A 26,233-nucleotide genomic window follows, 5' to 3' on the forward strand; every position below is an offset into this window, starting at 1 on the left:
ACTTGCAAGTGAAAATCCCGTCAGAATCTTCTGTCTAAAACCTATAAGTGTGACAGTTTAAGTTCTGCGTTTCACTAGACAAGTGAAAAGTTACAATTCACGAAACAGCTGTTATGTTTATGACTCCCAAAAGCTGAAAATGTGTCCTTCAGGATGTGTTCTCTAAAACCTTTAATCATTCATAGGACATCCTCCAGGGTAAAATACCTCAGTTTAAGTACTGTGTTATTAGACAAGTAAAAACTCACAATTCACAAAACAGCTGTTATAACATTTTATGTTTACGACACTTGAAAGCTAAAATGTGTCTTCTTTAACAGTTGGTATTTAATGTTTTATGGCATCCTCCAGGGTAGAATGATTCAGTTTGTTGCAGCATTTAACAAATTACATAATTACATCCTTTGACAGTTTTCACACATTAGAGACTTAACAAAGAAGAATATATTGTTGTCTTTTTGCTCCGTCATTCGGTTTCTTTCCGTGAAATACAGGTGTGTCAAATTTGGGTGCTTTGGGAATGGCAACATTTTCAGCTCAGTTGATATTGTGACAGTCTATGCCAGGCACTCTATGAGTCTATCCTATTGCCTCAGTCATAACAAACAGTATGGTCTATTTTGGTCCAGCTATGCCATCACGCATATGTGTGCTAAGTTTTAAATTAATCATGAAGATTCATCCATCTAGACAATGAACAGATGTGTTTGTAATAACAGAACTCCAACTGTTTTAAGTTGCCAAATATCAATACTGCAGACGGCAGATGTTGCTCTAGTTGATAAAAAGGACTCATTTGATGAAATTTGCAGGATGAAGGGATTCATCGGAATTATGAAAGGAATCTGTTATTTTGAATAACAAACCGGCCGTAACCCTCGCAATATGTCAGGAATGCGAAACAGCTTTGAACCAATCAAATCAATCCTGCTTAGCTGTGTGGCTCCAAATGATGGTTGATCAGAAGTCCCTGTAGTGGTGCTAATTGTGACATGCTTATTAGCATATCAATCAGAGCAGGACAGGTGGCTACCTGAGCTATTCGCAAGCAAAATGCCCGACATTTTTGCAACCCAAATCACGCTGGATGGAATTACAAGATGTTGCATACATTGTGATAGTGTTTTGTATGTTCTTTTTAGAGAGGATGGAATATAGTTCCTTTTTGACTTGCAAGTAACATGTGTCTAATGTTTGACTGATGGGTCATTAATATGCAAATATGAACTGATCAGCTGTTAGCCCTCCCTCAGTCCGTCATCTGATATAAACAGTGTCACCGTGTTTTGGATGATTGACAAGCTCACAGCAGGAAGGAACCTTCAGCAAAGCCATGTGTACCATATAGATTTATAAGGGCTCCAATTTTGTAGATGAAAATCATGTAAATTGTTAAAGTTGCATTTATACTCGAAAATGTCACAGTTTATAAAGTTAAAAGTAACAAGTTGAAGTCCTAAATTGGTAACGTTTAATGATATAATTTGAAGACAGAGTCTTATGTAAAAAATTCCATAAAAAATTCCATAGCTGGGAATTCATGTATGTCTACAAAGGCCAAAAGATGTGCCTTGAGTTTTGAAATCATCTTTGCTAAGGGGAGGGAAGAGTGCAATAACTATCAAAATTGATATTATCTCTGACTGGGAAAGCAATGTATGTAGTTTTCTTGCTTTATTTCATTTGTTACTATTACAAATGTATTGGGGTCAAGAAAGCCAAGACCAAAATTGGGTTTAGTCATGCCAAGAAATGTAAATCTTGCGTGCTCAGAAGCCGTAATTTCCATTGCGTGAGCTTATCCCTCTACTAGGAAACTTTAGGTCTGGAACAAAATGCATCCAAATTGGATTCCCTGGATGTGAAGATTATGATTTCCACGAAGAGGCCTGCTGTTTTGTATGCCATTCCACCTCTCATGACGTACACATATTTTGCTCCCAGTGTAATATACATGATTCACACCATTCCCATCAAATTAAAAATGGATGACTTCCAGTCATTTTATAGCCTCAGATTTTTTTATCACTGCAGTGTCATACAATTTTGACCTACATGTGCTTCATCTCATTTCACAATTTGGTGATAAACCCCAGACCAAGGTGACTTTGCAATATATTTTCTCTCGGATTTTGTTTTGACCCTGTTTTTGTTTTGATTGTACTGTAAGTAGGGTATCCCAAAATGTTATTTTCCCCACATGGGTCATGGTCCATACTAGGTCTTGCCCTTAAGAAGAAATGATTTGATTCTGTGGTAGTTCCGGTTTAGCAGTCTTCTTTGATAGATTTGCATCTTGTTTCTAACTACAAGCATGTATAAATTATAAATTATAAATCCTGAAGGGGAAATTATGCTTTCTTGACAGAGATTTTGTGATATCTATCAGTGGTATCCACTAGTCATAAAATTGTAGTTCATTTCTTTCTTTCAGCAAAAAATCACTGAAATATATTATTTTTTTAAGACCAAGGATAAAGATTATCTAAAAGGAAGGGCACATGTGATTTTTTTCAGGCTAGATGAAAGTCATACCCATTGTGTTTGGTTGCAATATGGTAATAGAAACTGATCTCATGCCCACGTCCCAGGCTTTGGCATTGATACAGACTGGGAAGATCAATGGAACTGAGCTTATCTTTGAAGAGGAAGGGGTCTCCATCTTGCAAGTGTGTGTAGTAATTGGATGAGTTGGTGTTGTATCAAGTTGGAATATCAATTAGTTCATGACTAGAATATATACAGAAGGGCAGAAAAGCCAAAACAAATTGCTGCTTTATTTCAATGATTGCTTGGGTTAAAATGCAACACAGTTAATACTCAAACAGCAGTTGCTATGATGTATTCTAACAGAGGAATTCTTTTTCTTTCATTTGCAGATTGAAGACAAACATCCAAGACTACTACTTCTTCTTCTTTCCCTCTATTTTCCTTCTTGGACTCTTCTATATCTGCTGGAGCTGCAAGTAACTGAGCACAGGTTGAGGCACGATGTCCTCCGTCAAGGTTGCCGTGCGCGTACGGCCGTTTAACAACCGGGAGATTGGCCGCCAAGCAAAATGCGTCATCTCCATGAAAGACAAAACAACAGGTAAGGTTCTGCACTTAATGCCATTTTAATTTATTTTTATTGTTTTATATTCATGTCATATTCATCTACTTGTAGAAGCTGGATTGTGTCTTTCTAATTATGTATTTAGATTTTTTATGTCATTCTTTTATTAAGTTTAGACATATATGTATTTAAGATAATTTATATCCTCGTCATATTCATCTGCTTGTTTAAGTTGTAGAAGCTGGATTGTGTCTTATAGATTTGAATAATTTTAATGTCATTCTTTTAGACATATACATAATGGAAAGATTAAGATGGTTATTTGATGAAATTAAAGACTAAAGCCATAAGTCCTGTTCAGTGCTAATATATCGAATCACATAATGTGTCTTTCAATGTACATAATTTTATTGTAAAATAAGATGTCTTCAGGCAACAACTGTGCTATAGCCTTAGTTGAAATTAGAATTGTGTACCAGACGGAATAGCAGCAGGAGTTAATTGAATTCCCCAAAATATCTTTCAGCCACACAAGCAAAGATTGTCCTTCAAAACGCTGAATCAGTTTCCTACAAAAAGCTTTCTTTCTTGCCTTTTGGCAGCCTGGGAGAAAGGAAGTAGATATGCATGTTGTTATTGCCTAGTCCGTCACAGTTTGAATTCTGCCAGCGTTGGTCTCACGTTTCCTGTCTGCTGACCTGAAACGTCAGAACAGCGGCGCAGTGTGCCATTAGCCCAGATGAATATTACTCCCATTTAGCTGAGTGAGGAGGGGCTGATGACGTCTAAGGATTATTGGGCTCCCCTGGCAGTAAGGCCTACTTATGGCTGTACATGCGGAGGTTACTAATATGCACAGCTTCAGAGGCAATGGCGATGTGGTGTTAATAGTCATGGATTTAGATGAGGCTTGCTACGCAGTTATCTTTTGACATTAGGCCATATCTTTGACATTTATGACAAACTTTCGAGACACACAACTCCATAAAGATATGCAAAACGAACTTCATATTTTCAACACAAACTTCATGTTTTCAACATTTGCTTTTTCTGTTTTGAATATATGAATGTCATTAAAATGTAATTTCTGTGTGTGGCAACATAACAAAATTTATGATGTTGAATTATAAACATTCAAGTTAAATTGTATGCAGTATATGTTTACTTTCAGACAGCCTGTCTACCTCTAGTGGTAACATAACTTTATACGATTGTAACATGCCTTTAGCTTTGGGATGTGTTGTTCTCCAAATTTCGACAACATTGCGTTCCCTCTGGTTGCTTCAAAAGTTCAATGTCACATTCCAGTCATGTGATATAGCCGGTGTTTCATGTTTTGAATTTGACGGATATTTTCCTCCCTTTTCAGCCATCCAACATCCCAAGCAGTCTAAGGATGTGAAAGCGTTCAACTTTGACTACTCCTACTGGTCCCACACCAATGTGAGTCATGCTCCCATGACATTTGCTCCAGCATACCTACACCCTTATGTAGTAATGGCATCCTGAAGTTAGTTTTGTGGGTGATGTTTGATTTCTTTTTCAGCCCCTAAATGAGCCAACAACAATAAAAACAAAATTCCATAATGAGCATCTTCCAGTTCATTATACTACTTATAGAAATATGATAAAATTGAAAAACATTTTGAGAGGGCAAACCACTGCCACTGTGCATGAAGCAGAGTGCTTGCGAAGTGAGTGATTTGTGATATGTTGTCATGGCAACAGCTAGGCTGTACAGTACCACATTATAACGATATAAGTTAAACTGTTGTCTGAAATCTTTCAAGATATGTTGCAAAGCAGAAGAAATATTATAGTTACCTTTAAGCTGCTTGTTTTAAAATCATTACAGCCCAAGTGGTATTACAGCAATTTCTTCATTGCATTCAAATACAATTTTGTAATTACAACTGAATGGGATACTTTGAAAGAAATTGAAGTTTACAAAATTTGTTTTGCATAAACACATGCCTACACTTGAATACACATGGTTGTTTGATGTCAACAGCTTAGCTATTGTGGTAAGAAATGTACATATATGTATATTTGTCTGTCCTCTATATATTCAGCACATGTTTATACACACTGGGTGAAAATAGATAATGAGTCAATGATTTGGTCACCAGTCATGCATACCTGTCCTTATATCTAGATCTATGTTTCCACAACCTCCGAGCCGCAGAATACAACTTGGATCATCATCATGCCACCTAATTCTGTGCCTAGCAGTAAATAGTGTTGACATGATGATACATGTAGCTATAGAAAGTCACTGTCAAATACACACCTTATCAAGATACAAAAACATGTATCTTTCATTGATTATGTACCAAGTGGTGTACTTGTATCATTACAATATTTACATCATAGTTGGATTGGCCTACCTATTAATGACTTTGCCCTTCTTTGTTCGGTGGTTTTATTCAAACATCGATCGGCAGTACCTAAGTGTTTCTATGAGAGTTGGCCCTATAATTTCAATGGTTTTGTCAAGTCCATCTTTAAAGGCACCATGATCTTTTGGAGACTCTTGAAGATAACTTGGCAGAATATCAGAAATTTAAACATGTAATGCTATATAGCCTTTTCATCTTGATAATATGTAACATAACATATGCATGTTCCTAATCTTATCTTAAAATGCAGATATCGTGCATGACTCATGTCCACCTACCATAGTTAAGCCATAACAAACCTTGTATGCCTTCATGCATTTAAATGGCAGTTAGAAATATTCCTTATTTTTACAATATGGAAACATAGACAAGATAAAAATAACTTTCAGTTGATTATTGATATATAATTAGATAGAATTCATTCAAATTCAACACCCAAAATAATACTGAGCTAGCTGTAAGCTGCATTAATTATATCTAATACTGTCAGATCAATACGTGACTAGTTCTAAGCAATCTGTTTTTGGCTGGATTATATTCAATACAAGGAGAACAGTTGATCAATAAAAGCGTGCCCCAGCCAGAAAAAGGATCATTTGTAAGATTGATTTCTGAGTAAAAAGAAAATCAGTCAATAGTTGAGTCTGGGATAATGATTAGATATCCTAGAATTGCTAGAAAACAAGCTATATAGATAATCTTTGTTTTTGTAATTTACAGAATTATTCAAGTACACTTGTTTAAAAATAACTGTATTTTGAAGATTGAAATGATACATTTATGATGTAGGCCACACATATACAGCGTATGTACATGTAGTTTGATGAAGGAAACTTGCTATAGATTTTTCCTCTTCAACTCTCTCCTAGGTAATATATACATTTTCTGTTATATCAAATCTGAATGATTTTAAAATGTAACAGGAGTCAATGTCACAAATACAGTACCTATAAGTATAACTATTTTCTGACTGTAGGAGCAAGATCCCAACTTTGCCGGTCAGAGCAAGGTGTACCAGGACATTGGAGAGGAGATGCTCCAACATGCGTTTGAAGGCTACAATGTGTGCATCTTTGCCTATGGGCAGACGGGAGCCGGAAAATCCTACACCATGATGGGAAAACCTGAGCCCAGGGACCAGCAAGGCATCATTCCTCAGGTAGGGATGGCTAGATGGGCTGTTTTCACTATGAACTTCCTAAAAATTTGCTTATGTTTCAATACAGGAATTTTTACGGCCAACCTCAAACTGATGACAAAACATGATGCTTTTTCGGTAGTTAGAAGTGCGGCTTGGCTATAGCTGTATTCCTGGGACACCCCTGTACTCATTTCAAAAGGTGTACTGATAAATGTGTTGGGTTGCGTGAGGCTAACACCTGAAGCTCCTTTATACATGGGGCCGCTGGCTTTAAGTCACCCTCTGAAATGACGACTGTACAAAATGTGTCTGAGCTGAGCCGACCCTTGGATCGAAAACTCACCTTCAGATGTAAAAGGTTTAAATCCCCAGACATGTTGGAGTCACAGTGTGTAATTTTATAATGATCTCAGATGTCTCCAGTTGGGATTCAGTTGTTCGAAATAAAACATGATGCTTTTTCGGTAGTTAGAAGTGCGGCTTGGACATACATGTAGCTGTATTCAGGGGTCCTACCTATACTCATTTCAAAAGGTGTACTGATAAATGTGTTGGGTTGCTTGAGGCTAACACCTGAAGCTCCTTTATACATGGGGCCGCTGGCTTTAAGTCACCCTCTGAAATGCAATCTCTAACAGCATGTCTGAGCTGGGCCGACCCTTGGATCGAAAATTCGCCTTCATATGTAAAAGGTTTAATTCCTCAGACAAGTTGGAGTCACAGTGTGTAATTTTATAATGATCTCAGATGTGTCCAGTTTGGATTCAGTTGTTCAAGAACTCTGTCCAGTATAATGGTACTTATGTGGTTTGCCAAAGTGGAAAGTATGCCAAATTGTGATTTGAGCACATTGCGTTGGTCAATTTTCCCATACACATTGTGTTACCCTGAACTAATGACCTCTGTGTTGTCTGCAATCTTCAAAGACATCGACATGGTTATCAATGACCAGTAGTATGTATTGATTTGGGCTACAATTTTTTCTTAATTTGTGTTATTAGTTCAATGGCCAACCATAGCAGGGTGCTCATTGAATTGAAGAAAGTATTTCTAATATGTTTTTGGCAAAGGCCTGCCTACCACACAAAAAATTGAAGAAAATCCATTTGTATTCCGTTTACAACCCACATACCCCCAACAGACCAGTATAGGGGACAAGATAACCTCCTTTGTAAAGGAAATTGAAAAGAGATTAAGTGTCAGAGAGAGAGAAAGGAGAGTTGTGGAAATGCATTATGTAGAACTGATAGCCAGAAGGTTGCATCTATATAATATATGCATAGGACATCCCATGTCTAGTAAAAAAGAGATAACAAAAATAGGTCATACTGATAGGGTATGTGTCATAGATTACGTCCATGTTACATACTGCTGAAGATGGATTGTTTGACTTTTTGTATTTCTGAAAGTTATCATTTAATGTAGAATTCATTGGTGGAAAGTGGGAAAAAAAAGATTTGATTTTTCTACGCTAGCATTTATTATAATTTCATCTGAGGTCTTAAAATGATGTAGAATTAAATCTTAGAAGAGCAACTCTTACTAATTAATGCATATAAAGGGGTATTAAAGCTTTTTTCATTTAACAGCAAACCTTAAACCTACCTGTATTGAAAATCTAGACCCAGTCATCAGCAACAGTTTTTATATAGATTATGAGGTAGGAATAAATACAAGGTATTGACAAGGTTCAACATTCATGTACATTGGTATTTGTAGTTTTGCATTTGAATAAATGCATGCATTGTATACAAATAGATACACCTTGCACAGCTAATTAGTATACAGAACTGGGTTTTGAAATAGATTGGGTCTTTGTTAAGAGGGCGCAATGTTTGATTAGGGACAAAGAGATCCTGGTCCCGAGATTACAATTATTGGATATCCGGTGTGCAATCAAGTTATGCATCCCGCGCAGGGCAATGTGATTTATTGGTATTGTCTGCAGCATTGTACTCGGGGATGAAATATTCATTGGGGATGGAGTCAGGGATGGACTTGAATTCCAAATAGATTCAGATGTAGAAATACATATTTAAGTACATGGATGAGGTAAATTTTTTAACAGAATTGTATTTGAGCCACTGAAATAAACAGCAAGCAAACTGTCTAATGTTGTGCCATAAATAGAAATTGAACAAATATAACAAATGATAGTTTATCTTCAAGTTGTCAGTCATGTATTACATTTGAATAATATGTTTTGTTAGTTTTATTTCATTATATTTAGATATACTAAATGAATGCCTAATATCTGGATCCATGTACAGGTGTACATCTTAAAAATTTGATGTGAAAGATGACGGTATAAATGTATTTTAACAGTATCAACAATATTTCCTTTCAGCTATGTGAAGAACTGTTTGACAAAATTAAGACTCAGGAAAGCAAGGACCTGCAATTCTCGGTGGAAGTCAGCTACATGGAAATCTACTGCGAGCGTGTGCGCGACCTGCTCAACCCCAAGAACAAGGGGAATTTACGTGTTAGGTGGGCACAATACAGTGTTGTTAACTATAATTGCACAATATTGATTTTAAATCTTTCCAGTGATAAAGCCATGTTTATCTTGTTCATTGGGTATGCTAAAAATGTAGACCTTAAGAAATATTTGTAGATGTATAATTTAATATATATTGACTTTTTTTCCCATAAATCACATTATGAGGCTTTTGCTGTGATTTAGTTTTCACGTTTTTCTGGCAACCTCTCCATTGTGAAATCATTGACATGGCCATGATGTGTGTCCATTGTATACAAATGTAGTTACTACCGTAAAAATGACTAGTTTCAACCACAATCTTAAAACAATGCAAAGACTTCCTTTCCCTCCTACATGTACATGTACATGTACATGTACCTGTACTTCAACAATAAATATTTTTAAGTACTTGTGATGATGTTAGTTACTGTGTATGATGCAGTTTGCACTTTCTAAATGTGTGAAATGAATATTTTCCCATGACAGAGAGCATCCTCTGCTAGGACCATATGTAGAGGATCTTTCCAAGTTAGCAGTGACTTCCTTTAACGAGATCAACACACTCATGGATGAAGGCAACAAAGCAAGGTACAGAAAATTTACAAATCCCAGTTTACTTGATGATTTCATTATTAATATTATTCATTTTATTAGTGTCATATTTTTCGAGATAAAAATCTAGTTATTTTTCTTGAGATAAATCTGATTTTCCTTCCAAATTTAAACTTGAAATGGGCATGGAAAACAGCCAAAAAGAATAATTATACATTGTGTAGATTTCTATTCAAGAAGGTAATGTACATCATTTGTGAGAAATCCAAATAATACAGTGTAAAAGTAATAACCATGATTATCATTATTGGTCTAACTTACCAGTAAATCAGGAATGGATAGCATACTAAAGATGGTTGTCATTTACAAGTTTTCTTGATGTGCTTGAAGTATTTCACGGCATTTTGATAATGAATAGCTTGCAGTGATAACGATAAGAAAAGTAGTGGGGTGGGGTAAACTGGCATTTCACCCTTAGGTGGAGTCGTTTAGAAATGGCTCATCAAAACGTGTGATTTGTAACATCAAGGAGCAGAATGGCCCATAAACAGGAGTGAAAGATGACACGTCGTCTTTTAACGAGGCCGTAACTTGATGTTTATTGTGACATGCGATGTAGTCCAGAGAATGCCATGGGTCCTGCATGGCTTAGGGGAATGCCGTAATGTAGGCTGGAGAAGAAATGTCTTTCAAACTGAAGTATTCATTGTATTTACTGCAGAACAGTATTCCTGAATGTTTTCTACCAAACAAGACATTTGTATCTTATTTCTATCAATTTTCTTTAACCTTTAGCACACTGAAGTTGCCCCTCGGCACTCAATTCCATGTTGGTTACAGAGTTACATGTAGGCAGCAGGAAGAATGTTGATACAGATTTTCTTTCAGCTCAGATATTTTTGCCAAAGTACTCAAAGTCAACGCTAAACTGGTTGACAAGTGAGCTTTGAGATGTTTTCTATTCTGTGTTGTCTGATTGTTGTCACCATTTTTCAGAACCGTAGCAGCAACGAACATGAACGAGACCAGCAGCCGCTCTCATGCTGTGTTTACTGTAGTCTTCACCCAGAAAAGACATGACGAGATGACAGACCTTTCCACCGAGAAGGTAGGGCAAAACTTATCTCTTTTCACATCTTAATAATCATTTTTAACACTGTATGATATATTATCCTTCAGAATCTGTTCTTTCTGTTTGAAATCTACAAAATGTATCAGATCTTCTGAAAGAAACTTTATGTTTAATTGTATTCTTTTGAATGTTTTACAGGTTGCAAAGATCAGTCTAGTAGACCTGGCTGGAAGCGAGCGAGCGAACGCCACTGGTGCCAAGGGTGACCGACTGAAGGTGACAAACCTATAGTCAGCTTTGAAATATATTTAATGTGTAAATTTCTGGATAAAGACAACTTAATTGATTTGCAGAATATCCGTTATATACCTATAAGAAGAACATTCATGCTCACTCACTATCTGTTTTATGGTATGCTGTTCATTGATCTTGTTTTTCTTTTCTGTTTGAAATACAGGAAGGAGCTAACATCAACAAGTCCCTAACAACCCTGGGCAAAGTCATTCATGCACTAGCAGAGTCGGTAAGTGATCTCTGGGTCAGTTATATTATTGATTTTGCTGCTTTTGCTTTTTCCATACTATAGCCAAGAAATGCTTTCCTTAGTATAGTGCATTAGAATTAGGTTAATTTTTGTTGACTTTAAAATAGAGATAATAAAGGTACTGTTTGCTTCAACAATATGGTACAGTCATTTACTTTCAATTTGCATAGTGCCCTCTGTATTGTTTACTTTTTCTAGTGTGCATACATTTGTGCCATGATTATCAAAATGCCATTCTGCGAAGCCAAGCCCCACAAAGAAATTTTTGTTCGTTCTTGTTGCGCTAGAAATTTGAATTGCTTTGTGCTTCTTGTGCTGTGCTATGCATGCACCTCAAACTTAATTTTTTCAAATCTAAATATTTTCTGAAAAAAAAAAAAGAACTAACTATGGCACCTTTCTTAAATCCTGTCCTTCCATCATCAGTCGCAGTCTGGGGATATGAAGAAGATAATAAAGGTGTCCCTTCTTCTTAATTACATGTGACGTTCTGTGTATTGAACTTCCATGTCATTAGCATCCTCAGAAATTCCTATGAAATTAAACTGTTTCTCGTGACCACACCCATGGCACTTTCTGTTGACACTGTTAAGTTTCTGAAGTGGTTGGTATGTTGCTGTGTCTTACCCCATGTTGCTTTGAATTATTTCAGTCACAGTCTGGTTCGAAGAAGAGGAAGAAGTCTGATTTCATTCCGTACCGTGATTCTGTTCTGACCTGGCTTCTCAGGGAGAACCTTGGTGAGTTTCTTGGTCCATCAACTTTGTCAAGAAAGTTGCAATTAACCTTAAGCACACTGAAGTAGCTGTTTGGCACCCAATTCCCTATTGTGGAATTAAAAGCTCAGTTAGGTAGCAGGGAGAAGGTTAGAACTAGCCAATGTCAATGAAAGAACTAAATCTCAAATGGGATGCAATTATTCAAATTTTTTATATCCTTGGTGATGAAATTAGTTTGTACATGTGTTGGTGTATGCTATCATGCAAATTTGATTCTTGCACATGTATGCAAATGTATGCTAGTTACATATCAGAAAAGAGGGCAGTTTTGGCTCTAGAGAGTTTAAGTGTGAACATCTGAATTTGCTGCATAGCGTGAAGCCAGCAACTGGAGTATGATACTACTAGAAATACTGTCAAACTCAACATGCCGTGATGAATCATCTTGCAGGTGGGAATTCCAAGACCGCTATGATTGCTGCTCTTAGTCCAGCTGATATTAACTATGAAGAAACGCTGAGTACACTAAGGTGAGGTCAAGTTACTGAAACCATCAAGGAAACTTGGTAAAACTCTACCAGTTACAATCCTGGTTTAAAGTAATCTCAATCACTGCAATGCACATTGGACTGCATTTCATGACTACGCACTGTAGCAGTACAGGCTTGGGTATCACATAGATGGGGTTCACAGTCCCATCAGGATGAAGATTGTAATGGACACTTTTAGATGAATCGTAAAGCACCAACGCTTGATTAGTATGCTAGTCTTGATGCAAGTACCATTTGGAGATGCCTGGATGAATGTAGATACCCTACAAGATGAAAGATCATGACACTGGTGAATTGTTATGGAAGCCTTCGTGCATTGGGGGTGATCTCCAGGACCTGTGTAACTAGGATGGCATGACACATGATTTACAACATTGCTTAGAACGACATAAGAGACACATACATCTTTCCAAAGTCTTGTGTGGGATGTGAGTTAGTGGTGTACATGTGCGTCAGCAGGAGGCTCTGTTGAAACTTTTATGATGCTGAAGCTAGAAATACTGTATGCATTTAAGTTTGCGTGGTTGTAATTTTGTGATGGGGAGAAAATAGAATGTTCGCGGTGGTTTTAAGTTTGCATCTGAGACAATAGTAGACAAGGGGGTAGGAGGATAAAAAAAAATTTTCAGTGGTTTTAAGTTCATGGCGAAGAGCTTACAGCGAAAACCGTGAACATAAACCCACCGCGAACATTTCTTCATTTACAGTTAAGTTAAATCTGTGAAAAATATGAGTCTTGTAATTGCTAGTTTGGTCCTTTCAAAATGCTTCCTTAAAACATTAGTATTAGAACAAGTTGAAGATTTGAAGATATTGTTTTTGTGTGTATCGAAAACCTATCGTTACCATTAGTGGGATTTACTTGCCAAGGACAAAAATGTAGCACCATTAGACTAAGTGCTAGTCTATTTTGACATTTATGTATTGGTCAAAAGGTGACCCCATCAATTTCTTAATGATGTTAAAGATGGAAGCAGTCCAGACTTTCCACCTAGATATAGGTCGACAAATTCTTTGCTTCTTTCAACTTGCTTCCCTGAAACAAAATCTATTTACATGTATCTCAATAAGGCAAACTAAAGGCTTTTGTGAAGCTGTGCTTTTCGTTTTTAAAGAACGAATGTATCATGATCAGACTGTTCATTCTTTGAAATGCTTGTCTGCCCATAAGTCTCCTTGTTAATGATCTGGCTGGCCCCATAGCCCAGAAAATGATGTTCACGTTTAAACTATCTTTATTTGAATTAATGGTAGATATGCCGACCGTGCCAAGCAGATTGTGTGCAAGGCAGTAGTAAACGAAGACCCCAACGCCCGACTGATTCGAGAACTGAAGGAGGAAGTTCACCGTCTCAAGGATCTTCTGAAGTCAGAAGGACTAGCAGATCTTGTGGATTGTAAGTTGTTTTGAAAACCAGAGTATGGGCTGTACCAGTCATTATGGACATGATACAGTGTACATTTTCTCAATGATGTCTTGCTATATATATATAAGTATATTGTCCATCCAAGAATAGGGGTGAAAGTTGATATTAATGAAAGATCTTGAACCTGTGTTCAATGTATCTGAAAACTGTACATGCAACAAAAGAGCCTGGAATCATGAACTGCTAAATATAGTTTTACTTCATGCAAGCTTCAAGTGAATGTTTCCATAGACTGGATATTGTGAAGTTAATTTTGAATTGTTTTGAATTGTCAGTTATACCTTTGTGTTAATTATGATAATCACTAAATAGCATTATGATATTGAACAGTTCAATTTTTGGCAAGCCAAAAGACTTAAGGCAATTCTTTTCAATTTTCCTAAAAAGGCTCGGTAAGCTAATATTTGATTATTTACCTTAGATATAGTTTAGCCTTCATTGTACAGTTACTTTACGGTTTACCTGCAGAATGCAACCACTCAACAAAGGTAAGTAGAATGACTGATGAAAGTGGATTTTGTGTTAGCTAAGAAAGCCTGGATGCCTGTCCATTGGCACTTCTGTTGCAAGGTTTACTTTTAATGTTTTTTGACGACCAGTTCTCACTTGAGAAACATCTGCCCTCCTACAGCATTCACTTGAAAATATCTATTGCGTAATCCTTGCATAACCCCAAAATTTATTTGCACCATCAGTTTTTATTTCTTCAACAACACTTCTTCCAAGCATCTGTTTTTGTTTTGAGTTATAGCTTTCCTACACTATATCCTATTTTTAAGTTTGCAAGCACTGCCTTTGCAGTTGCTTACGCTGCCGCCTCATTGAAACCCTTGTCTCACCTCCTCACATGTTGACATATATGCCCTCTTTATCTCCAAATGCCTCCTTTCCTCTAAGCTATGTATACAAAATCGGATGGATCCACTCCCTTGTTGTCACCGACAGATGAGCTCAATGCCAACGTTCCTAACAAGAATCTGCAGCTCCAACCTCACAACCTAAATGGTACGGTCCTTTCTGTCTTCTTACTGTGTGATGGTGCCTTTCTTATATGCCATGCACTAACATTCGGCAGTTTGTAAGAAAGTCCAAACTCCAAAACCAAAGCTTTACTGTAAAATGTGCTTCAGTATATTTGCATATTGCTATGAAACAGCATGAAGTGATAGTCTATGATGGCTTTATTCCATTTATTCTAGCTTGTTTGCCTCTGTGCGTTAATCATTAGCTAATTAGTAAGAAATCCAAAGCTCTGTAAGCTTAAGATTGTCTTTAGCAACGCTTCTTGATACTGCAGAAATCAAGTCTTGATATGTTGATAGTTGCATGAAAAAAGGGAACGAAACTGCTTCACATGAATTTGTACACCTACTGGTTGCAAAGTGAATGCTAGCATTAAGCTCATTTCATTTCACTTCTTAATACATGTACCCCTAGAATTGTAGTTACATGTGTATCTAGAACGACAAAAGATCATGCATGCCATCTTCTGTAATGCCTGAGCTTCTTTAGATAGTCAAATGGACTAGCTTGTAGACTCTGTTGCACATTAACCAACTAACATCACTAAATGTGCATTATGATCTTCATTCAAGTTACTAACAAAGGTGCCACCATTTCCTTGAGTTACTTCTTTCACAAAACATTACACACAAGATCCCACCCAATGGCATTCATTTTTCCTACATCAGCAATGTACACAGTTATAAGGACCCCCTGGGTCAGTAACATGAAATCCATGGGAAATATTTTTTTGAAAAATGAAGCATGTACAAAACAAGATTTTAGTTCAATCCCCAAAGTCATTTTCTGTTGAAATCATCTGGAGTTACATGACATTAGAGAATGTTTTGGAGTATATGAAGTAGCGGTACATGTATGTATGTGTGTCTTTCCTAGGCCCTGCCAGTCCTAGTGACAGTGGACAGAGGATTATGACACCCAGGAATGAGGATGCTATGGAGCAATTAAGGGTATGTTTATTTTCTTCAGCTTTGTTTGTTGGTTCATATTAAACACAACAGCTCATGAATTTGACAATAAATCATCAATGCATTTATGTTATTGTCTAGTTCAGCCAAGTTCATGTGTACATATGTAGAAAACATAATGATCAATAGTAAGGGATCAATAGAAAAAGAAAGAAAACATGCTTTTGTTCCAATCTGCAGGCATCAGAGAAACTGATTGCAGAGCTGAATGAAACATGGGAGGAAAAACTGAAAAAGACGGAACTTGTGAAGCAGGAGAGGTCAGTATTTAGGCAGCCTGAAAGGACCAACTGTGGATGAAGTAGTAGTATCCATCATTTGATTATACTGCTACTGGGGTCCCACACAGGAGTGGGCAGCAGTTACATTTGTAGCTAGTCCAGTACCACGCTTAAAATATTAAGATGAAGGACTAATGATTTGCCCACCTTCAAAGCCATTATAATGAACTGCATTCAATTTTTTTTCCTTCCTTAATCAAAATGTTATGTCTTAATACACAATGTATATTACCAATTAAAAGTTTTTGCATTACTTTTGTTATGTTTTACAGAGAGGCTGCTTTAGCAGAGCTTGGTGTGGCATTGGATGGTACTGGCATTACGATCGGAGTGTGCTCTCCCAAAAATGTGAGTATCGTGTTCAATCGAAACCCAGACATATCAATGTTTAAGCAGCAGATAATTTTGTGTGTGATAAAAAGACATATGGATTCCAAAATAGAGAATATAATGTTGTCAGTATCATTCTTTATTGCAAATTATATATTGTACATCCAGTGACATGACATTGTATAATGTAGAGCTATTAATTTTGAACTTGAAATTGAAAATACATGTACCTTTTATAATTTTTAAATTGGCCAGTGATAAATTATATTTCAAGGTAGGATTTTACTAGTTGCAGCTGAGAAAGAACCAGACTGTACAAATAGAGACTGTGGCATTATTGCACTGTAAATATAACCACCCTATTTTCTCCCACTCCACCACAGACCCCACACTTGGTGAACCTTAACGAGGACCCCCTGATGTCGGAATGCCTGCTGTATTACATCAAGCCAGGAATTATGAAGTGAGTCATTACCACACAGCCTGGTCCCCTGCTGTTTTCTATATGGCAATTGGGACACCCGGTACTTAACTGTGTGTGGCTTTGGTTTCACAGCTGTGTATCGTGGTATATTGGTTTTGGCTGGATGATCATAAATTTCACCTTCTTTAGAACTCTCCCTTCTAAATCAGCAAAATAAAGTTTGTATCTGCTTGCTGCAGATTAGCCTTCATGTTAAGTTGTTTGCAAATCATGGAATGATATTATTGAAATGTTTCTTAAAGTTTTCCTTGCATTGACTTGTCAGGCCATACATGTAGGTCAGGGAATTTGAGAATTTTGAAATGTATGGAATGCAAGGGGAAAATTATCAATCATCGTTGTCTTTTGTTTACTTTGGCATTTGAATCTTCAATGCCAGATAGCTAATGATAAATGATCAAACAAAAATTTACTTGTAGAATTTGTCAGGAGTTATGTTCTTGTAATATTAATAATAATATTTATTTCATTTGCACAAAAGGAAGAGAAAGTCACATGTTTGAAAAGTCCACAATTACCAAGATTTAAAGTGTTATTCTGTTATGTTCTGTTGACTGTTATGTTTTGTAAAGATCCATTAAACCAAAAATAGCACCCGGGCAGCAAGGACTTCTGACAGTTCTGTAACTCAATGCTGCTGTGCTGATGGCCAAGATGTAACTCAATCTGGGGAGTTCTCCACCCTCCACTACCAACATGTTGTAGTCTCTTCCAGTCTGGAGAACTTAGATAAGACATGAAACAAATTGTTCTGAATAGTAGACTGGGATTTGATATTTATGTCCTTGATAAGGTGATATTCAAGATATGACATGTATTGATGAGAATTTCATGAGGACAGCTGATCATTTGGAATCGATGTTTAATGATTAATGTATAAAAGCTTATTTAGCACAGAGTCATTTTTGACATTCCTTGTTAGAAATTTATCATGATTATGTCAGTGTCATTTAAGGTTCACCATGGCAGGCCTGGAAAAGGGCAAACTGTCACAACAAGTTGAAACATGCAATCATGTACTTGCAGCAATATAAATGTTTTATTTTGTGCATTATTCTTCCACTATTTGATCAGTTCATATTTTCAAGTTCTTGAACGAAGTTCTTGTACTAAGAATAGCCATGGCTTGGGTTCTATGTTGTAGATAGTCACTATGTATACTCTCCAAGCAGAGGTTTGTGAGGGAAATTGTGACCTTCTTACATTCCCCATTTATGGGTAGTGTGGAAAGAAAACAAGGCATCTCCAAAAGTACGAAGGAGGTCACAATTTTCCCCACCAACCTCTGCTTGGCAAGTTTGTGTTGTTTTTAAGATAGCTGCCATAGACCAAGATCTATGAATGTTGCCATCAAGACATTGAAGAAATCTCTGGTGTATTGCAGGGTGGGTTCCACACATGCAGACATCATCCTGAGTGGACCACACATCCGTGATCATCACTGCACCTTTGAGAGCAGAGAAAAGAATGGAGAAAGTGAGTTATGCATGATTAGTGCTATAGAATATTCCTGTTTAAGTGTTGTTACAAAAATTAGCTATTCAGGCAGTTTGCAGACAAGACTGAACTCATAGGTGAAAAAAGAAAGAATTCAAGGAAGGAAGAGTTGAGTCAACATTGTGTTTAAGTCCATGATACATGTTTATGCACTAAGTTAACCTCTATTGCTGTTCCCTTGCAGTTATTGTCACTGTGACACCAGAGAAGGGTGCGACCATATTTGTGAATGGAAAGACTGTGGAAGGACCGCTACTACTTAAAACAGGTATCGAGACTTTCTTACCAACTGTTAAGGACAAGACAGTTGTATTTCTATTACTTAAAGTATATAGACATCAGATTTGACAGCACTCTCATATAATGTTTTCCCATATTACAAAGCTAATTAACTCCTTACAAGTTCAATTGAAATGCAATGTGTCCAATAAATATCTGCCATTTTGCACTAAATGTGACTTGTGTTTTTGTAGGACACCGTGTGATCCTGGGAAAGAACCATGTTTTCCGCTTTAACCATCCAGAGCAAGGTAACCATTTGTATTCTAAACTTTTGCAAGAAAACATAAGAGTTTGTATTCCATGTTGATTCAGCACAAGTTTCTTTAAGTTAGAAAAAACCTTTTAATGGTTAAGACTGTTTCTTTTGTTTTTTTTAACCAATTGACAAGTAGCATCCTTTTCTGAATTCATGTTTGTTGACAGACATTGTGAAAAGAAAAATATGACTCCTAGTTTGAGCAGCTTATGTTGAACATTTAGTTATATTGAGGTTGGCTAGCCAAAAGACTACTTATTGTGCTAATGCTGATGAAACTTTACCCCCTGCCTTTTCAGCTCGTCAAGAAAGGGAGAAGACACCATCGACAGAAACTCCAGGTACAGTTGACACACAATGTAGGTACTTTTTCAAATAATAGTGTGTGCTATTACATATCATAGACCAAAGTAAACTGCACAATGCTTTAATTTCACATTTGATTGGGAAAAGGTTCAACTTGTTAAAAGTCAGAAACATTTAACTCTGCAACTCGTGTAATGGCCACACAACTTTTCCATTAGTGCTAGCTGTAATTCTTATTTCACTACTGGAATTAACAACACGAACTGGTGAAGTTGGCAGGGCTGTAGACTGACTGTGTAAAGTTTAATCTTCTGCTTGCCGCTAATCTGTTCTTCATGATTCTCTTAAATGAGTAAAAAGTGAGTGTTTAACAAGTTCTGATGCCCTTGCTGCAGTGGGGGAGCCTGTGGACTGGACCTTCGCCCAGATGGAGTTGTTGGAGAAGCAAGGCATTGACATGAAACTGGAGATGGAGAAACGGTTAGTCCAACCAATCAACTATTGTGCTGTGTTCTATTGCATAATTGTATTGTAAATGACAATAAATAAATAAATGTAAATCAAAATTGTTTGCAGACTTAACACATCTTTAAGTTTTCAGCTTTGAAGAAAAAGTGGCTTCATACATGAAAGCTAATCTTACTGTCTAGTATATCTTGTAGGTTGCCTCAAAACTGGTCAACAAAATGGTCAACAAAATCTGTCAGAAGTGGTCAATGCCATTAACTTGATTAACCTTTAAAACAAAAACAAATATTGAACATATTTTGGTCATTTCCTGACAGATTGCTAGCCATGGAGGAACAGTACCGAAGAGAGAAGGAAGAGGCTGACCAGCTTTTGGAGCAGCAACGACTGGTATGGCCACCCACCCCTCACTTGCACAATCACCCAACCAACCACAGTTCAGCGCGTAGCCATGCACGTCGGTCAGCCCTTAAAACTTATCCTGGGGTTTTATTTTTAGTTCTAGGGTACATAACCACTGGGACTCTGAAATGTACATTTTCTTGGTGTTTTAATGGCCTTGCAGTCATGAAACATCCAAGTTATTAAAGAAATAATCAAAGAAAAGGTGAAAACAGGAGTTTTGACCAGAACACACATCAAATACTACACAGTTGAGCTAAAGAGGTCTTCTGTCCACAGTTAAACTAAAGGAAACTATTTTCAACTCTCAGTCCACATTTTGGCACTTTGAAGTCAAAGAAGGAAGTCTGCCTGCCATGTTGCCTGCTAAGAATGTTCTGGCCGTCGTGTTTTTGTTTGAGCTTTTCACATTTTAAATGAGCGGAGAGAGGGGTCTGGCCGTCGGCATGGGAAAATCAGCCAATGCCACGGGTAAGATGCACACTGTTGTCTTCTCCTTGTGTCGTTAATTTTCCTTCAAAATCTGGCTGGACATGCACTCACCAATCAGATCAACCCTTGGGGAAATCAGGACGTGAGTTATCACAAAGCGAAATTGACCGAATCACTTGGTTACGCACTGAACTGAATGAAGATGTAAATTAGAGTGGGCGCTGCGACATCGTTGTTTTTACAGTGACTGACTTAAGTCTCTGCTCTGTCACTGTTATGCACTGTGTGAGGCTTTGTCACACCTAACATCCAGCTGAGCATCAGTTTACTAACTCCTCTGTCTTAGAATCCCCCCCCCCCCAAATTTCAGTATTAGATATTTGCACTCGTTTTCATGAATTGATTCATCAAAAGTAGATTTGTAGCACTAACTCAACACAAGAAGCCTTTGTCACAAAGTTTGTGAAATTTTTAATCCCAAAAACACAAGCAAGGGAATTTCCTCAAAAATGACTCTGATATGCTGATGCATTCCACCAGTAATTTTCTTTTCTGCTTCATCTAATTTCTTTCAACGTCTATTTTTGATTTGTATAATCATAGTTTATTTTCTGTGTTGTGTGTGCTTTATGTCTTTGATTTATGTAGAATTCTTTTCTGTTCTTTTTTTGGTTTCACTTGAAATGGAGAAGGATGATGAGACCATGTCAGAAGAAGAGACAGAAAGTGAAAAGCGATCTTGTGAGGAAAGCTGGAAGCTGATAAGTTCCCTGAGAGAGAAAGTGTCTCCTGTCAAACTCCAGTCTATTGTGAAGAAGTGTGGCTTGCCAAGCGACGGACGTGACAGGAAGAGAAAGGAGAAGCCTTCCATGCCGTTGTACCAGATACCGGAGAGGCGGAAGCTGAATCGTCAGGATATAAAGTGGCTCACGATGGCGGACCTGAAGGTCCAAGCTGTGAAAGAGATATGTTACGAAGTGGCCTTGAATGACTTTAAGCATAGCCGACAGGAGATTGAAGCCATGTCAATAGTAAAGATGAAGGAACTGTGTCGACTCTACAACAAGAAGGACACGAATGCAACCGAATCCTGGAAGTCAGTTGCCCGTGATGTGTGGGAGACAGTGGGAGTTGGGGATCCGCCAAGCCATGGGCATCATCCGGAAGTAGATGAGAGGAGCAAGACAGACATGGAGGAGCTTAAAACCAACGTTACTGCACTGACATGCATGATCCATGAGTTTAAGAAGGTCAACGAAGCCAAAGAAGCTGAGATCACTAACTTGCGATGCAAACTGGAGAAGATGGAGCTCTACGTTTCTCCAGAAGCTGAATCCTCGATAAAACGGATGAAGGGGGCAGAGGGCCCTCAGCCTCAACCCATGGATTACAGTCCATCCTCCCCTCCTCCTCAACAAGATCCTGTCATGCGCCACAGTCTCTCCACTACTGATCTATCGAGAGAGGAGCGCATTCAGAGGCTAATGGATGAAGATCCAGCCTTCCGCCGTGGCCGTCTGCGCTGGCTGCGACAGGAGCAGCAGCGACAGCAGCAGCTCAAGATGGCGAAGGAGCGCAGTCAGCTGCGCATGTCGGGGAAGTACCCACAGCAGCAGCAGCAACAACTACAACAGCAGCGATACCAGCACCAAGGCCAGCACCAAGGCCAGCCGCAAGGCCAGCAACAACAAGGCCAGCAGCAAGGCTACAACTTCAGCCAGAACTTTAACAAGAACAAGGATCCTCAAGTCAAGCTGCGATTCCCCTTCCGCGCGGGCCAGCAGCAGTCTTCCAATGGCCGTGGCCGTAGCCTTAGCTTTGGCTCAAGCTCTAGTGCAGAAAGCCCCAATCAAGCCTTCCAGTTTGGTGCTATGGACAAGGATAAAGCTTGTCACTATTCCATGTTGAACATGTCAATGACGTCAGAACAAGAAGCCGCACATAGGGAGGGTCCTAAAACAGAAACGGAAGAAGTCCAGGCCCCAGACAGAAGGGCTTCTGAACCAGCAACAAACGTGCAGGAAGTTGGCATGTGACACTTCTAACTCTCACAGCCTGGTCTATCCAAGACAAATTTACTTTAAATGTGACATCATTTTAACCTTGAAACTTCTCCCAACAATGATAAAGCCATCTGGTAGCATTTGAAAGCTAACCTATACACCATTGCTGAATGTTTGAAATCTGTAGTATGCAGGCAGTATCTAAAAGCACTTAAGAAACGTTTGGGAAGGATACATTATAGGTTGGGACTTTTTTTACTGTTTTATGGTATCTAGTCCACAGTTACTAGTAGACTAGGAATATTCAGTAGAGTCACAATATATATCATTTTTCAGACAGTTGTATACGTTGCCAACAACATATAGTTTTTAACCATGATATTTGGGAACAAGATGTTAATCATGGAGTTGACAAATTTAGAGTGTGTGAAATCTGTCTACATTGATAAAGAAAATTTGGAAAAAAAATGTAAACCAATCAAAACCTAAACATTTTCAGTAACAGAAACATACTTTTTTCAATAAAGAAATTTTCTCTTGGACTAGTTAAACCTACTGTCCAAATTGTTTGTTCGGTTTGAATTTATTACAAGTTTTTATGGAAAAAATAAAATAAACATAAATAACAGCATAATATAAAACGAGTTGAACCATGACAAAAAAATTGCATAACTTCTCAATACAGAAGAGGCAAAAATGATGCAGCTTGATTAACCTGATTATTTTGAATCCAGATATGTTGTGAAATGCAATAGCTGGCATTTTAAGCTTTTAAATGTGGAAAAAAAGGATTGAATGACTGAGCTGACAGTACAGAAACATGAAGGAGAAGGTGAAAGGAAGATGCAGAAAGAACTATTGTTTACTGTTTATCTATAGTGCAGTTGTTGCAATCTGTAACACAATCATGTAACTGTAGATTACTTAGATTCCACATGACACGTATTGTGTATAGTCTGTAGGTACCATTTACCTGAAGTTATGTTGCAGAATTGGTTTTAACATTGTACAATAGGAAATACATGTACTGTACTTGCTTACAATGTATCTGCAGCTCAAGTCAAAATGAAAGTACATGTTATACATGTACTAATGTGCCAAAGCACTTTTTGCAGAGTCTTCCATATTTTACAATACGGAAACTACAAAAGACCTTATAGACAGTGTTGCCTTTGATCTTTTAGAGACACTAAGTGCCTTAGAGTATGATAATCAATGATGCCAATGTTTGGATTATTTAATGTGGAAATATTTACACCTGGATGCAGGCTTCTCAAGACAAAGTTATGAGTTGGACTCTTCTCGACAGGTTTTGTAGTGTTTGATACACCTTGAAAAACTTTCTTGTAGGTAAATCATGGCTACTTATGGCTGTGCTATAACTAATTTTTAAACATTTTGTACACACATTCAAACATGATATACATGTATGAACTGTATCTGTTTATCCTATAGTAGGTAGGTGTATTCCTAAAAGTGCGCTGTTTTGAGAGACGGTTTTAAAAGTAGATTTTACACTGTTTTATATCAGAAAAGGAAAAAAAAGATTGGTAAAACGTAAGATACAACAATGTCCTCAAGATTTGAAGTCTTCCAAAATGCATTTGTTTGATATTACAATGTGTGGTACTTTATCTTACAATTTGAGCATCAAATTTTGTGAAAACCCTTAAAAGATGAAAAGGAAAATTGAAAAAAAAAGAAATTCAACAACTGTAGAAAGTAGTTAACTGTTGTGCGACAAATATGGTGATTTGAAAAGATGTTGCAGAACTCAGAGGAAGTAAGCTGATGTGCTTGGAGTGATGAAGACAATGATTTCTGAATACATCACTAGTTCACCGCCTCTTTGTTTTTGTCTTATTTTCTTGTGTCTTTTCTTTCAATGCTTCCTGATATATGTAGTATGAACTATGATGTCAAAAATATTCTTTGTCTTTTATCATTAATGGTGTGCATCAGACATGATATGTATTCATTTCAAATCGAAATTGAATTGAAACTGAATTTTTTAAATTCTCAAGCAGGCAGTTCATTTCTATTTTGCATGTAACTACCCAGATTTGAAGCATTGAATCTTACAGTAAAATTTTCAGCTCTGCAACAAGATTCTTTGAACTAGATATTTCTCATGTTTTCTCAGTATTTACATGTACAGTACTTGGATCTAATCTATTTTCTCCATGTTTAATTCTTTCCCATACTTGCCTTACAGTCACGAACGATATGATCTTCCTTATGTTGGTACAAATATATACCAACCAAAAATATTTTATATACATACAATAGATCAAAAGAATAACCATATTTTGTTGGGTCCCTTTGTGGTACAAGGTGACGTGGCATGGTGGTCAGTATTATTTGTGGTGAAGTGGAAATATATTTGAAATACGTAGTTTTAAACGGGGTAGTGTTTTTTTAAAGAATATTATGTAGATAAGGGCCTGTTCACACTTATACGTACATTCAAGTCTGCATGAGTTGGGTATAATATTAACATTTTTTGGGTAAAGGTAAAGTCTGTGACCAAAGAAGTCATTTTTCCGGTTCGATAACCAGGCTGAACAACTGTGGGTCAAAGTAGAAAACAACTTCTTCCCCACAAGCTGTACCTAAACCAAGAAAATGTTAATATGCAACTCATGAACTTCAATATACGTGTACAAGTGTGAATGGGCCCTAAATTACTGTCGGTATTATCAGAATGATTTCCAATTGAATGTTGCCATTGTCAAATTCAAATGGTCCAGACTTGCGATTGAACAGTGGACCTGGGCATGCAGGCCATCCAAACTATTGGATGTAAAGATATTTAGAAATCAGTAGAATCTGGATGTGACTTTGAACTTAGCCGACATCTTTACTTGCTAGTGTCCAGCTCTGTTCATTTGTTCATTTGCTCTGGTCACAGTTATCCTTAATTCATTATTGCAGGCACAAGCTGCCCCATAGTAAAAACAGAATACAAATGTGTATATACCACAACATAACAGGATAGATGCATAGAATAATAGCACTCTATATACACAGACATCTCCAAAGGTTTTTGTATGTTTTGTGGCAGGGTGAATCCAACTTAAGTTTTACAATAATTGTGCTTTTGGATGGAAGACCTTAAAAGCAAGGGATGACTTTGTATTGCCAATAGAAATCACCTGGAGACAAAGGGTGAAAAATCCTATTCAGTTCACTACCTTGAATAAACAAGTACATTTTCAAATCCTAACTCTTCCTCAGGATTATGAGAGTAAGCTGCAGGCCCTCCAGAGTCAAGTGGAACGTGCCAGTCTACTCTCCGGATGCACCACTCCAGAGTACAGCACTGATGATGAACAAGGAGAAAGTGAGTTGTCAGCACAAAACAGAAAAACAGTGTTCAGAACATTATGATACTCTAAAGTACAACATACATAGCAGCTATAAAGTATGCTACAACCACAAAATTGCTGAGCATTTATGATCTATGAGCATAAAGACTTAAAAATGATTTTTTTTCTATGAGTCTGTAGGACTCTACTTTTTGCCGCATAAATGGAAAAAAAAAGTTTGATTTGTGCCT

At 37.3% G+C, this 26,233-nt stretch overlaps 1 protein-coding gene across 22 annotated transcripts in view; it reads left to right on the forward strand.

Annotated features, from left to right (window-relative positions):
* Positions 1 to 26,233, forward strand: part of LOC136443158 (kinesin-like protein KIF1A) — a 51,906-nt gene that overhangs the window by 2,857 nt on the left and 22,816 nt on the right. For 12 of the 22 annotated variants that reach the window (XM_066440254.1, XM_066440260.1, XM_066440263.1 and 9 more), the window contains exons 2-25: positions 2,880 to 3,091; positions 4,425 to 4,498; positions 6,431 to 6,613; positions 8,943 to 9,085; positions 9,564 to 9,665; positions 10,626 to 10,737; positions 10,900 to 10,977; positions 11,159 to 11,224; positions 11,672 to 11,704; positions 11,898 to 11,985; positions 12,416 to 12,494; positions 13,770 to 13,912; positions 14,840 to 14,947; positions 15,842 to 15,915; positions 16,114 to 16,193; positions 16,487 to 16,562; positions 16,928 to 17,007; positions 18,413 to 18,504; positions 18,710 to 18,793; positions 18,999 to 19,055; positions 19,363 to 19,422; positions 19,765 to 19,849; positions 20,155 to 20,227; positions 25,912 to 26,017. In XM_066440254.1, the coding sequence (XP_066296351.1) occupies positions 2,992 to 3,091; positions 4,425 to 4,498; positions 6,431 to 6,613; positions 8,943 to 9,085; positions 9,564 to 9,665; positions 10,626 to 10,737; positions 10,900 to 10,977; positions 11,159 to 11,224; positions 11,672 to 11,704; positions 11,898 to 11,985; positions 12,416 to 12,494; positions 13,770 to 13,912; positions 14,840 to 14,947; positions 15,842 to 15,915; positions 16,114 to 16,193; positions 16,487 to 16,562; positions 16,928 to 17,007; positions 18,413 to 18,504; positions 18,710 to 18,793; positions 18,999 to 19,055; positions 19,363 to 19,422; positions 19,765 to 19,849; positions 20,155 to 20,227; positions 25,912 to 26,017 (2,176 nt within the window). In that variant the 5' untranslated portion in view covers positions 2,880 to 2,991. Of the gene's footprint in view, positions 1 to 2,644; positions 2,670 to 2,879; positions 3,092 to 4,424; positions 4,499 to 6,430; positions 6,614 to 8,942; positions 9,086 to 9,563; positions 9,666 to 10,625; positions 10,738 to 10,899; positions 10,978 to 11,158; positions 11,225 to 11,671; positions 11,705 to 11,897; positions 11,986 to 12,415; positions 12,495 to 13,769; positions 13,913 to 14,839; positions 14,948 to 15,841; positions 15,916 to 16,113; positions 16,194 to 16,486; positions 16,563 to 16,927; positions 17,008 to 18,412; positions 18,505 to 18,709; positions 18,794 to 18,998; positions 19,056 to 19,362; positions 19,423 to 19,764; positions 19,850 to 20,154; positions 20,228 to 25,911; positions 26,018 to 26,233 lie in introns of those variants that run through there. The other 10 variants (XM_066440258.1, XM_066440274.1, XM_066440271.1 and 7 more) reach the window with 5 other exon arrangements.

The sequence above is a fragment of the Branchiostoma lanceolatum genome, chromosome 10 (genome assembly GCF_035083965.1).
Source record: "Branchiostoma lanceolatum isolate klBraLanc5 chromosome 10, klBraLanc5.hap2, whole genome shotgun sequence".
In the NCBI taxonomy this organism is placed as follows: Eukaryota; Metazoa; Chordata; class Leptocardii; order Amphioxiformes; family Branchiostomatidae; genus Branchiostoma; species Branchiostoma lanceolatum.